The sequence below is a fragment of the Zootermopsis nevadensis genome, unplaced genomic scaffold (assembly GCF_977971745.1).
Source record: "Zootermopsis nevadensis isolate Lab colony 2312 unplaced genomic scaffold, Znev_1.0 Znev_ptg000016l, whole genome shotgun sequence".
Taxonomy (NCBI): domain Eukaryota; kingdom Metazoa; phylum Arthropoda; class Insecta; order Blattodea; family Termopsidae; genus Zootermopsis; species Zootermopsis nevadensis.
The window spans coordinates 4,130,892-4,145,911 of record NW_028259148.1 but is presented as its reverse complement, the minus strand read 5'-3'; the positions used below and the strand labels follow the sequence as shown (position 1 = coordinate 4,145,911).

The 15,020-nt window shown below is 41.9% G+C and overlaps 1 protein-coding gene across 4 annotated transcripts in view; it reads right to left on the bottom strand.

Annotated features, from left to right (window-relative positions):
• Positions 1–15,020, bottom strand: part of step (cytohesin steppke) — a 167,125-nt gene that overhangs the window by 17,456 nt on the left and 134,649 nt on the right. The window contains exon 1 of one of the 4 annotated variants that reach the window (XM_022082793.2): positions 4,953–5,805. The exons of the other annotated variants lie outside the window; for them this stretch is intronic. Coding sequence (XP_021938485.1) covers positions 4,953–5,144 — 192 coding nt within the window. The 5' untranslated portion in view covers positions 5,145–5,805. Of the gene's footprint in view, positions 1–4,952; positions 5,806–15,020 lie in introns of those variants that run through there. 4 annotated transcript variants of the gene reach the window in all.

Genomic DNA, 15,020 nt, shown 5'->3' with positions numbered 1-15,020 from the left:
TAATGTAGCTCAGTCAGTATAGTGACTAGCTACGGGCTGGACGGCCGGGGTTCGATCCCCGACGGGGGCAGAGGATTTTTCCTCTAGCCTCTGCGTCCAGACCGGCTCTGGGGCCCACCCAGCCTCCTCTACAATGGGTACCGGGGTCCTTTCCCGGGGGTAAAGCCGGCCTTGGCGTGATGCTGACCACTCACCCCCATCTAGTGCCGAGGTCAAGGAAGAGAGGAGCTATACCTCCACTCCCCCCAAACGCCTACATGGCGTATAGTGGGACAAACTTTACTTTACTTTAATGTACAAGGATTACATTAGCAATCTTACAAACCAAATTATTTCAGACTTCCCTACCTTCAATGGCCTCGACTGACTCAGGATAACTTCGGAGGACATGGATTCCTATTCGAAAGTTGTTCTCTCTGAGTCCCTCTATACACTCCATCAGTTTGGCACTAACATTTTGAATCACCCTGTATAATAAAGACCACTGCTCATTTACTGTCTGGTGTTGTGGGAGTCACTTGCCACAGCGGCTCAGACAGGAAACTTGAGAAATTTTTAAAATGTGTAGCAAAAAAAGTTTCCTGAGTTAAATTTATTCTCCATTTATAATTTGCAACCAAGTCACGAAAATACGCTATTCGGCAAGACGTCTCGAGCAAGCGGTAAGCGGACTATTTCGAAGTATCTTCCCGACACTGTCATTATACAGCGGGGGAAAATGAAACTCCATTGAGACTTGGAAAGAATGGATGAGTGAAACTGGTCCAGAAGATGAGATCATATGGTAATAAAAAAGACACGTCTCCTAAAAACGTCTGTAAATGGTTGTGCGCTCTAACAAACATATCTGAAGTGATTTCATTTATCATCTCGTATAAATGCGGAAATCACAGCCGGCTTAACCTCACCACCGGAAGTGATTTCATTTGTATCTCGTAGAACCGAGGAAAACCACAAAACCTCACACTTGACATGGCCATCGCCTCACCCCTGGAAGTGATTTCATTCTTACCTGACAGAACTGAGGAAAACCATGGAAACCCCCCCCCTCCCCGCCTCTGTTTAGATGTTCCTGGTGTCAAAAAGTATGCCATACACATTTTACATGTATTAACAAACTTAAAACTCACCCACGCCAATCACCACTGGCCATTGACATCAGACGAACAGCAAAAGAATGAATATTTTGATAGAGAATTACATTTCAAAGCAGGAAATTCGAACTAGGGAATAATAAGTTAGTTTTTTTTAACGTGGAACTAACGTTTTGGAAAAAAAAATTCCACTTTTCAATTACGAATATAGGCTGCATAGAAGTGAATCGTGGACACGGGGGTGCAAAGACAAACAATACCAGGTCTTTCGCATCTTCAACAGTTCATAAAACCCACCAGGATACTCTTGAGAGAACACGCACTTAACCAGGTAAAAGGACAATCGAGTGTCGAGATGGACACTTACGTTCGAATCCCACCTTTATTTATCTTGCTTTATCGCGTTATTTCTGAACGTACACTTCAACATGGAACAAAAAACTACTCTGTAATGGCGCTGACGTCAATTCTACCTGAAATAATTAAATCTCATCATGTAACAGGCGTTTTGTTGGGCGTTTGTGTTGCTGAAACGAACTATTAATACTAACATCCCATTGGATATCCTGCTGACAGAATTTCGCTGCATACAGGGAGCCCAAAAAGCAATGCAGGAATCCAATGAGAAGTCTCACTGCACGACAGAACACAGCAACTGGTCATTTCTTGGTCTGAAACAAACGCCTTCTCAGTTTCTCTCTCCTTAATCCCACTACAGACTCACGATTGGAAAACCTAACAATAAAAGCAGCCCTCCATCTTCGTTTTCAAAACATTCGCAAATTTCTGAAGTAAAACTATGAGACTTCGATTCACGACAATACAGAACGGCTAACGTGGCCTGTTTCATACAGAATGTACCAAAAAGACGCAAACACTGACGTATGTAGTTAATTAGTTTATTAAAATGTATTTATTTAATTCACTGAATGCGAGTATATATCTTTTTGGGGGCAATCTGTAGATAACATTTAGCGGTGTTCAAAGCTAACAAGACAAATTTTGAACTCAAATCCTTAAATTTCTTCTTGTGACTTCGTAGTTAATCATACACTTGACATTGTTTGTCCACGTCTAATTTCCTGACTGTAGACTGGGGTCTCGGGTTCGATTCCCGGCGGTGCCAGAATTTATAACTTGTGTTGGGCAAGGCCGTGGTCTAGGCAACACGGAGTTTTCCTCCGTGGCATCCCAACAATTACTCCACTCACACACAGAAGAAGGCAATGGCAAACCACTTCTGGATCATCTGCCAAGAACGTATATGAACAGGTCCCAGTCCGAGAAAAGGATGGAAGGATCCTGTTCATATGGACCTGTCGTCAGACAGAACAATAAATAATAATAAGATGAGGTGGTCTAGCTGTTAGAACGCTGGCCTTGTAATCCTGGGGTCTCGGGTTCGATTCCCGGTGGTGCCCGAATTTATAACTTGTGTTGGGCAAGGCCGTGGTCTAGGCAACACGGAGTTTTCCTCCGGGGGCTTCCCCGGTTTCTCCGTGGCATCCCAACAATTACTCCATTCACACACAGAAGAAGGCAATGGCAAACCACTTCTGGGTCATCTGCCAAGAACGTATATGAACAGGTCCCAGTCCGAGAAAAGGATGGAAGGATCCTGTTCATATGGACCTGTCGTCAGACAGAACACTAAATAAAATAAATAAATAGGCATGAGTCGGATAAAAATGCGGATAATTTTTCATGGAAACCCAGAAAGAAAAGAAAACAATTAAGAATACGGGTAAAAAATGAGAAATTGATTGGACCGGAACAAGATGTGAGGAAATGAACTGACTATCTGCCTGTGGGCAGGGATTAGCTTGGTGTTTGATACGACACAGAACAGGTAACAATAAACAGAAAAAATATAATAAACAAACATCCAAATAGGTAATACTAAGTAAAGTAAAGTTTGTCCCACTATACGGCATGTAGGCGCTTGGGGTAAGTGGAGGTATAGCTCCTCTCTTCCTTGACCTCGGCACTAGATGGGGGTGAGTGGTCAGCATCACGCCCCGGCCGGCTTTACCCCCGGGAAAGGACCCCCGGTACCCATTGTAGAGGAGGCTGGGTGGGCCCCAGAGCCGGTCTGGACGCAGAGGCTAGAGGAAAAATCCTCTGCCCTCGTCGGGGATCGAACCCCGGCTGTCCAGCTCGTAGCTAGTCACTATACTGACTGAGCTATCCCGGCTCATATAGGTAATACTAGTACGCGGAAATTCACCAAAAATTTCCACAGTGCAACAGAAGAAACGAGTACAAAAAGGTGAAAACACGCAGGCATTTACTCCGGGGGCCCCACGAAAACGGTTTGAACAGGACAACTTGGGGGGATTTCTGAGACGCGAATGCAATTATACAACTTACCGATCACTATACAATTCCACCACAGCCACGTTATTGGAACGATTCCAGTCAAAAACCTGTAACTCGTTATTTACGTTAAAACGTGGATAAAATTAGATGACGCGGCCTCGTCATTCAAAAATAAAACTGACATTCGCCATGTGACCACGGCGATTAAAAAAAAAATGTAAAATGCATCTCTGATATAGGAGCATGGCCAATGCAAGCCTAGAAATTCTATCGCCTTCCGTTACAAACAACAAATTAAATCATGGAATTAAAAGGAGAAGACTGGAAAATTATTAACTTGTACCGTGATGGCAACACTGAATGAAACAGCACAATTTCTTTTCAAACGACGACAACAAGCTTATCAATAGACCTTATTTAGACAGTGGCAGCTGATTACATGGCTTTAGCATCCGAACGCTATCTGTTGCGTCATTGTTCTCACAACAGAATGCGCTGATCACATACTGTTGTAAATTCTGCTGAACCTAAGATGGCTGTCTTCTGGGCTGTTCCGTCGTGTAGTCTGGTAGAAGATTACCGACGTTTCAGAGGTCTTTTCTGCCTCAAGATTGCATTGCTGGAGCCTGCAACCTCACAGGAACGTTACGGAGACTTCATGATCACGTTTTACAAATCTTATCTTTCAATGAGGGTTGTTGCAATGTCCAGTATCATGACTGCAAAATACTATTTGGTCCTGTAATTGCATTAACCTTTCTTTCAACTGCATATACTAGACCAGAAAGTTCACTGCAGCGGCTGCCAAAAATTCCTTCTTTTTTTTTTGCGATGGGGTGAGGATGTCTATGTGGAACTGTGCCGTTAATACGCGAACTTCTCAACACCCCCTACTCCACCGAGAACACAAGAGTGAATATAGAGCAGCGGTGGAATGACAATGTCAGCGGAAAACCGAAGGCGTGCGAGAAAAAACTTGTCTCAGAATAATTCCGTCCATCATAAATCCCACACGGACTAACCTAGACACGAATCTGTGTCTCCGCCGTGAAAATACGGCAAGTAACTGCCTCAGTTATGACAATGCCTAGATATCTGAACTTAGTCACATGTCCGATGCATTTACACGCCATTTTTATTTGTTTATTTTATCCTGCATTCTGGTGGCGAGTGATGTACTAATTCGTCTTTTCGATTCGTAAACAGTCCTTACATTTACGCAACAAAAATTAAATTAAATAAGTGAAATTTTACAAAATTATAGCATTTAGTAAATATATATATTTCACTACAATTCAGAACTCGGTATTAAAACTACTCGCAACCTGTAGTTGAACAATTCGACTACCACCCAATGAACTATAAGAATATTTCATGAACTCTAAAGGCATTGTGTCCACAGTGCAGAAACTAATATGGCGCGTTTGGACATAAGAAGGCGAATGAACTGTAGTTATTAATTTTCCTAAGACCCTATTTCTGATCCTGAGAAGGTGGTACTGTCTTGAAACAATAATAAAACATCCTGGAAATAATTACCGATCGCGACGTGGATAAATCCCATGCAGAGCGCGCCAGGAGGCGACCAGGAGCGGGAGGCAAGGACGAATTGGAACCGGAACGACCCCGGCTTCTTCTGATGGGTCGTTTCAAAGACGCAAACCATCCAGCAGCCACTGCTATTGGCGGCTGAGCCCTGTAGCCTTGTGTTCTTTCTTGCATAATTACCATTTAATTACACTTCACACTAAAACCACCACAAATCATCACCTCATTCCCCGCAAAGTTGTATCCAGACAACAGTAAGAAGTTTGTCTTAGCAACCAGGGACGTTACAAATTTGACGTCACTAAACAAACAACCTTCAGAAATACTTTAACATTAAGATTAGTTACGAAACAAATTAATTACAAAGTTAGCTTTTTGCTGCATAAAAAAAACAGTCTAACTTGTATTATAGCGCCTGATTCACGTACACACTCCTCCAGCAGTTGTCGAAGAATTGTAATAAAAGTTCGATTATTTTAAAAAAAATATTAAATTGACACGCAGATAAGAGTCTACAAGAAATATGTTAAAATGTCCTAGACACACACAACACAAAACCTAAATAACATATCCGCTATCAAATCACAGCACATCGTACAGAAGGTGTTTTCACAACAATCACAATCCAGCACAGTAATTAAATCCACTCCTTTAATTAAAAACCGCAAATCAGAACAAACTTGAACGTGGTAGGCATTAACAACAGAGCAGGAAGTCCCCTCATCGTGCATGTGTCACTACGCTGAGACGACTCTGGCCGACACAGCAAAGGAACAGGAAAGCGACCATCCGACCACACAGCTCACTCTTCACTACCAACCGACTGCCAAGCCACGAACGAGACCTTGCCACTGCCTGCTTTCGGTCGCCTCCTTCCTACAGACAGTACATTTCATTCGCAGGGTCGCGTTCAAGCCAACTGATCTCAGGTCTCAGTCACTTCGAGTCGAGCGACCAGGGCGCAAAGATCCTTTCCCAAACTTTACGTATACGATCTTCAGGACCCACCCACAAATCAGACAATTTACACATAAACTTCAGGATAACGTGAATTACGGGCATCAGGCTATGAAACAGCACTCAGATATCGTTTTTTTTATACTATGAGGATTTCATACACAATCGTAGAGAAAGCACGCATAATGTCCCCTTGTTATAACTAATGTACCACTACTGAAGAATTCCCCGACGTCTCGTTGTCATGACAACTAATGACTGTTTGTATACGACTATTAAGAAAATGGAAGCCGACTTCAAACCAGCAACACACGAGTCTCTACTGTTCCTACATCGATCAGTTTATCACAGCTACACAGCATATTCAGAAAATGTACCCAAAGTACCGAATTTCCTCGATTTTAAGTCGCACAGTGTTTCCAAATTTTGAAATTTCTGAATTCGTGGTGCGTCGTACGCTTGACGGCGTCTTATTATTAAATACTGCAATCGATGGAGACTTAAAATCGAGTAAATACAGTAACTAAACTAACGAATATTTTTTGAGGTCTAAGAAAGCAATTAGCGAAGTTTGTGAAATAGGGGTTATTCTCACAGATACGAGACCCCACATAACCCAACTATGTGCTTACAAAATATTTAAATAATCATCAAATATTATTAGGGATATAAAATCAAGAAAGATGAGATGACCGGGTATACAGCGCACATGGGCGATATAAGAAACGCGTACAAAATTTTCAGTGATAACCTGAAGGGAAGAGACCACATGAAAGATCAAGGCGTAGGTGGGAGGATAATATTAAAATCGACCTTAGGAAAATTAGGTTTCGAGGTGTGGACTGGGTTAATCTGGACCAGGACATGTGACATGATTTTGTGAACACGGTAATGAACATTCGGGTTCCATTAAGTGCGGGGAATTTCTTGTCTAGCAGTGCCTACTTTACCAACGTATCATTAAGGTCAGAGGTGGTTGCTCAGTTAATTTCTTTTTACAATATGCCTAATTTTAGTCAGAATAAATTAACTTTATTTTATACAATTAATGTTTTGGTTAACTAGTCAGTCATATTTGACTGAGAAGGACACTAGGGGTCGCAGATTTTTGCTACCAGTCTTTCCCGCCCGTCGCCAGGCGTGACTTCCGCTACGTCATATTGCAGATTGATAGCTATTATGCACGGTCACAATGGAATCTATTAAGAGAAAGAACTGCACATCACAGCGTGGCTAGAGGGATCGATTTCCAGCAACGAACCCTTCTAACCACCTACACAGGCGTTCTTTACAATCACATCAAATTGCAGGCCTACTATATTTCTCAATAAAATTTATTCTACATAAACAATTTCATATAATACGTAAAACTTATTTATAAGACGATAAAATTTGTCAATCAGTCTCCCGAAGTTCTGAATATTGTTAGTTCTACTACAAAACGCAACTCAGGACGAAAAAGTTACCGAAAGCTAACATTTCATATCCCTACTTCAATAAGACTTTGTAATAAACGTCTGGTCTCATGATCGAGATTTTTTTTTAGTCTTGTAGGTGGTCAGCAACGTTTCGGAGGAACAGATAGCTTCCATCTTCATGGTAGTCTACAACTCTGGTAAAAATGAGGCAACCATCATCCGACCGTTGGGTCGAATTGCACACACCCTACATCCAGTTGCTTATCACTGTGGAAAAGTTATTCCAACCTGAAAGTACAGAAAATACTTTCCTCCGAAACGCTGAAGACCACAACCGACATTTTAACTTTCTCTCAGATTGCACACTCGTACCAGTCTGTAATCCTGGTAGAGGTTCGAACCTGATGTCTCCTGAATACAAATCTAGTGCTACAACCTTACACGAAGCTGTTCAACGTTTCATTACTCCTACAAGCCCTGAAATTCTGGCATTTTGTTTACTAGTTACAAACTGAACATTCCTCTCACAGTGTTAATAATTAGCTATGATTTCACAGTTACTCATACCCATGCACGTCACACCTCATGCATTTCTCAACACCTCGCATACTTCAAGAATACGTGAGAATAATAAAGAGGAACTCAAGGGGAGAACCATACGATCTCACAACAACTGACTATGCATTACTGATAATGCGACCGACAGATTTCATACAGAAAAAAACCCACGCATTTCTTACATTTGAGAGAGCAGATATTAAAACATGGCTATAATTTTACTTCAACGTAATGGTAGAACAGAAACTGAGGGGCGAAGATTACACAAGGCAGCCATCTTCATACTCGCCACCGTGTGACCCTGAAATCTCACAGAGATTGAAGGTGTATAAGAAAACAGCGCTGAGGAGAATAGTATATGGATCGGAAGAAAGAAACAGGAACACTAAAACTTTCAAAGCCCGAAGCTCGTCTAAATAGCATTTAAAGATTTTGTCCGTACCTCAAAGAAAACACAACATGTCTCTCTTAAAACCGCAATGGATTATAACGAAAATCAGAGACAATGATGTGGTAAATATTCGCATCAATGTTCTGTAAAAGGTTAAGGATGAAAGAAACTGAAAACGTGTGTCACTAGACCTCTATTGGCGAAGTCTGAACTGTAGGGTTCATTAAAACGCTGGACACGCCTGGGCGTGAAAATGGGATGACTTTAGAAGTAGGGAGAACAGAAGGGGTCGCGAATGCAGTTTTATTTGTATTCTTATGGGTGAATGACATTTTGGCAAAGCACCAAAATGGTATAAGGAAGCCCTGAGATACGTATATGCACAGACGGTTACAGCCTGCCATCACTCGAGCACGCTATAAATACATAACCTAACCAGTTCTAGTAGCCTAACCTATCCTAACCTAACCTAACTTTACCTAACTCAATACGACACGCTGTTACGGCACATTCGAGGATTAATTGAGAGACGCAGGTACAATCGACGAATATTTTGTCTGATATGGTTCAGAATAAAATAGAGTAGCCGAATCCACACAGAAAATAAAATCGACGAGACATATTAATACTACAATAATACTTATATTATGCAATCTGTTTGTTACATTTTCGTTACTAGCGGAGGGTTTGCGATAGTGCTGAACCTCCAGCACATGTTGAAATGACGGAAGCCTGAGAAACAGGCTCGGAACAGATACATGTGAAGTGGTCCTGACTGTGGCGAGGGTGGATGTCCCCGACTAGCTGAACGCAGAGCTTATGATAATGTCGGAACAGGATTTCCTCTGAGAATATCTGTTTCCACTTCAGAAGGACAGCTGAAAGAAGTCTACAAGAAAGAGAACAAAGAATGTCCTGATTCAAGTAAGCCGTTGCGAGCCCCCGTTTTAATTTCTGGCTCATTATCTGAGCCTTTGGTTATAGACATAAAATATCAAATGATACAGGCGATACACCAGAATCAAAAGGGACCTTTAACCCTTTGAAGCCGAAGATCGTCTGAATATTATTTATGAATTCAGTCCGTACCGCGAAGAAAACACTACACCTCACCATTACGAAAATCAACTGGTTAACCCTTTGAAGCCGAAGCTCGTCTTCATAATATTTACGAATCCAGACCGTACCGCGAAGAAAACACTTCACTTAACCATTAGAAGTCGAATCAGGCGGTACCACATAAGATTTAACAAAAGAACATCCCGGTCAAAGCCTTAATGTTGTGTGACTGTTCTGTAGTATGTAAGCTCTTCGTATCTGATATAAACAAATAATTAGTCGCCTTAAAATCGTCCCTTACTTTACAGACACCCAAAAGTATCGGGCAGAAACAATGTTCCCTCTGATTATTTCTGCCGAACTTTATGTATCACAACACTCATGTCAGGTAGAGGTCACCGATAGATCAAGGTCATGTTAGTCACGACAGAATTAGGGTTTATCGAATAGAACCCTTTAAAATTTTCAAAGTCATTCAAAGGTAATTTTTCTCACGCTAATTTCTTCCGAACTGTACGTATCAGAATGACTATACTCATGTCAAGTTAATGTCACGGATAGGTCAAGGTCACACAACCAGGAGGTGTAAAAACACGTGAATATCTCACATCGTTCACAGAATTATATTCTAAACAGCGCACAGTTGATATATTTGTGCTACAAACGAGAGGAATGTAATGTCTGCAGATTGAGACTTCAGACACGTCCCAGCACACCTTGGCAGCCGTCGTGTCCTTCATTCTACTGCGCTTTCATAATTGCGTGATCCCACAGCTCAAAAACATAAAAAATTGTACCTTGAGCGCCTCTTCTGCATGATAGGTGCGTCCTTTGTGAGGGCACAAATATGACGTAGCTCAGAACGAGAACTTGAAGGTCACCTTTCAAAGGATATTACTTCAGGTTTCATTCAATTTGATGAAATTCTTATCAGAATAAGAAATTTTCACCAAAGAAGACATAATATATCAATAATATGGTAAGAAGTCAACACATTTATGGTTTTAAGGCATTAAATAGAGTGCTATCAGTTTAATGAGTTGCGCTACAAAGTTAATGCCATTTGCAACAGCGCTGCCCAGAGGCTGCAAAACATTTTCTTATCATGCAAACACTGATAAAAATTTAGGTGAGGAAACTCGAAAAGAAGAAATCAGTTTGGAGACCCAGACGTACGAGGTGCGATCGGAAATTTTCCAGACTATGTCAACAGAGGGCGAACCGGATGTAGTACGAGCTTCTGCCGCTAGGGGGTGCGGCCTACATTCATAGTGAATCAGTGTGCCAGCCGGCATCATCGAATTAGCATTTGTTTCTTAGTTACGGGCGTTTTGGTAGTGCATTACACCGACCCTCCTGCGATTTCGGAATGGCGTGTGCATCAAATTTTGCCAAAGACTCGCCAAAACGGCTACGGAAACCTATGAAATGCTAAAGCAAGCATTTGGGGAGTCCGCAATGGGTCGTGCACAAACTTTTGTGTGGCATTCACGTTTTAAAAATGGCCGAACCTCTGTCGATGATGACGAGCGTTCTGGACGACCATCTTCGAGCACAACGCCCGAAAATGTTACGAAAATTCGGCAGGCCATTCACGAAGATCGACGTCGTACCATCAACGACTTGTACGACATTGTTGGGATAGGCTATGGGACCTGTCAGCTGATTCTAAAGGAAGAACTCCACATGCGACGCATCATGACAACGCGCCAGCGCACACCGCCCTCAAAGTTCGGCAGTTTTTGGCCTCAAACACCATGGCCGTCATCCCGCACCCTCCTTAGCTCCGTGTGACTTCTTCCTCTTCCCAAATATGAAAATTCAGCTAAAGGGAAGGAGATTTGAGACGATAGAAGAGATTCAGGCAGAATCGCAGATGGTGCTTGACAGGCTGACAAAGAAAGATTTCCAGGGATGCTTCCAGGCTTGGCAGCGGCGCTGGGATCGTTGTGTTCACTCCCAGGGGAACTACTTCGAGGGTGATGGATGAATTTAATACCTGAGATAAGTGTACGGGTTTTTATAGGCGCAGTCTAGAAACTTTCCGATCACACCTCGTATATCTGATGTTTTATTGCCTGCACCTCGTGTACTATGAGCCATCTTTCGAGATCTGTTCGGGAGTCACAGAATTAAACACACATGCACACAGGAAAGACTTCTACCTACAGCACCTATCAAGGGTGTGATACTGTTGGACAACAAACAGCATACAGAGGCTCACCACGCAGATAACTCCAGCAGATGTCAACGAGTTTTACTGGCCAGTCTACTTTCCCCTGAAGCAGAATTCTAGCTTCCTTTCGTGACTTGCATACTAGCGTTTCGTAAGAAGATGTGCTTGAATTGAATTCAACTACGAAGAGAAATCTTACTGAAAAGTCGTCAGATATTTCAGCGAAATCCATCAGCAAAATCTGCAAATTCTTACCACCCCTCTCCTTCAGAATAATTAACGATATACAAAAGTACATCAGCAGATCAATTTGAAACGTACAATAATAGAATCTTGCCTTGATGTGTATGGTAATTTTCAAAGGAGAATCACATGAGTTACATGTATCTTCGTATCATGCCTAATCGTAGAAAAGACCACATACATAGGGGACTGCAACCACAGAGCGATTCATTAGGGTGTATGTAACACGTTGTCATTTCAGAATAATAATCATCGATAAAACTAGAAATGAACATCTGACCGAGCACAACAAAACCTCCTGAAAATGGACACAACATTTCAAAATTCTTTTATTCATGACTTATTTAACAACTCAGTCAAAATCTCTGAGTACATCAGCAACGAAAGATAGGCTGACTATTACAAAATAAATTGAAAAATTCGGAAGTAAGAGGTTGCAATCTTTGAAGGGCTGACAAACACCACGAAAGACGGTCTCCAGTCCGAAATTTAAACCTGGGACCTCTCAAATACGAAGCACGAATGCTAGCCACTCCACCGCTGGACTGTAATTCGTCTGTTTTCAAAGTAATCAGTTTGATCTCTGAAAATGGGAAATGTCTGGGGTGCCAGTCTACGTTGAAATTCAATGACTGACTACGTTAACTCCATGAAGCAGACTCCTTGAGTAGTTGTTAGCCGGTCACGAGGTAAAAAATAAATTCCGTGAGATTCTAATAAATGTTAAATGATATAGCAGACCCTCGTTGTACCTCGGATACGATCCTGTCTCCGTTGTTCCACTTCAAACAAACTGTTCTAAGTTATTTAGTTGTCTATACGATCACATTCAGGTGCAAGGACTAAAGTCCACTGTCCACTATGAGCAGACTCAATACAAGAACAATTAATAATAAATACGCGGTATGAGTGTGGCCTTGTAATCCTGGGGTCTCGGGTTCGATTCCCGGCGGTGCCCGAATTTATAACTTGTGTTGGGCAAGGCCGTGGAGTTTTCCTCCGGGGGCTTCCCCGGTTTCTCCGTGGCATCCCATCAATTACTCCATTCACACACAGAAGAAGGCAATGGCAAACCACTTCTGGATCATCTGCCAAGAACGTATATGAACAGGTCCCAGTCCGAGAAAAGGATGGAAGGATCCTGTTCACATGGACCTGTCCTCAGACAGAACACTAAATAATAATAAGATGAGGTGGTCTAGCGGTTAGAACGCTGGCCTTGTAATCCTGGGGTCTCGGGTTCGATTCCCGGCGGTGCCCGAATTTATAACTTGTGTTGGGCAAGGCCGTGGTCTAGGCAACACGGAGTTTTCCTCCGTGGCATCCCAACAATTACTCCATTCACACACAGAAGAAGGCAATGGCAAACCACTTCTGGATCATCTGCCAAGAACGTATATGAACAGGTCCCAGTCCGAGAAAAGGATGGAAGGATCCTGTTCATATGGACCTGTCGTCAGACAGAACACTAAAAAAAATGAGTCTTGAATGTCATGTACTTTATTCACTGTAATTATAAATAAAAATGGATTCTAGCATTAGATCACTTATAATGCAGGTGGCTTATAACGTCGGCCTGCTGTAAACAGTTGAAAAGACATTTGTAGAACGAAACGAGCAATGTACGCGTGCAGCTTTAAAAAAACATGATAATTATTATGACAAACAAAGCAGAATGTATGAGTACGCTCATCTTTGGCTCGAGAACAGCTACACCAATTCCGACAAAATATCTATTGATCTTATCGACTTAATGGCTCTTATTATATGGCCGTTTCCACGAACCACGGCACACGCGATGTTAGGGCAGACTCACGTACTTGCGAGCCGCCCGCCAGTCGGGGTGGATGTCCGCGAGACACACCCTCGGGCGGAAGTTCTACATGACGATGTACAAACAATTAATTACCATGAATCACCCAAGGGACAACGGAGAACTCTGTATTAGACCCACATAAATTATATTTTTATCTTATTACTATGCTTTCATGTACTTAGACGCGAGGAGTGAAATGACTTTGAGATCTTTGGCTGTTGAGTGAACAGTTTTCAAGAGCTAAGACTCCCATCTCACAGACCCGGGTTTATTATCGATAACGCCGACATGACCATGCTGGAGTTCTGAATACCATTCTTTCTAACAACGCGTCCGAATAAAATGTTTTACAGGTTATTTATTACTTTTATAGTGTCAATTAGTTACGGAATAATTTCGATAAGACGGGGGGAACAGAAAAGAAAGTCAAATTTGAAGAAATAGGACGACATATAAAAGGAAGACAGCGTTTGTCTGACGTAGGCGGCCCCGTAGGGAACTGATGTGCACAAGCGTAACCCCTATTCCTAAGTGAAAAACATGGTCTTTAGAACAAAGATCTCGCACCTGTTTGCTAATTTCCGCTGTTCGTAGCATCGTTAATCATTTATTTGATTTCTTATTATTTTTATCATTTTGAAACAGTTCCAGTGCTATCAACTTCCTACAAAGTTTATATCAAATCATAGCAAGCACGACGTTTTTTGGTTTGTTAATAACGCAGTCCAGGCTGCATACATTGCAGGTATTAACTTAACTCCAGCGGGATAGACAAACAACGAAACCGGTTAGGTAATTCATGCGACATCCCGTAGAAAACTTCATACTCCACTAGTGAGTTCAAACGTTCTAACAAACGACTTCCTCTTTTAAGCAGTTCTACGACCTTGACTCGCAGGTGAAATCGAGAGGTCACGATCACACGCAGTGCCTTAACATCCTGACCTAAACGTGACCTCTCTTCCTTCCCAAACAACGTGAGAGAAATTCGACTCACGAATCTACATCAGTTTCACTTCCAGATTCCCGCGTTAAACCGAGAGGTCAGACATAGAAAAGGTCCAGTACAGCAGTATTAAAAAAAATTCTAAGACTAAACAAGACGTTCTCAAATCCACAGATTCTAACTTCGCATCAGAATGACGTTGACATAAATGAAAAGCAGTGTTGTAACCAGCCCAAAACAGTCCAAATTCTTCAAATCTTATCTACATAATTATCAAACGTGATAGCTTGGTTGGTTGATCATTTGCTGTTAAGGTGTTCTGGGCCTTGTGGTACAATAATCACGACTGTGTGTTCATTTCTTAACGGGTAATCTACTAGTTATAACTGCGATAACGCCGCGTACTTTAATCCTAACAGTTATTCCAAGAACTGCCTTAATGTCAACATCACCAACGTAAAAAGATGTTAGTTTTAACAAAAATGTATTAAGATT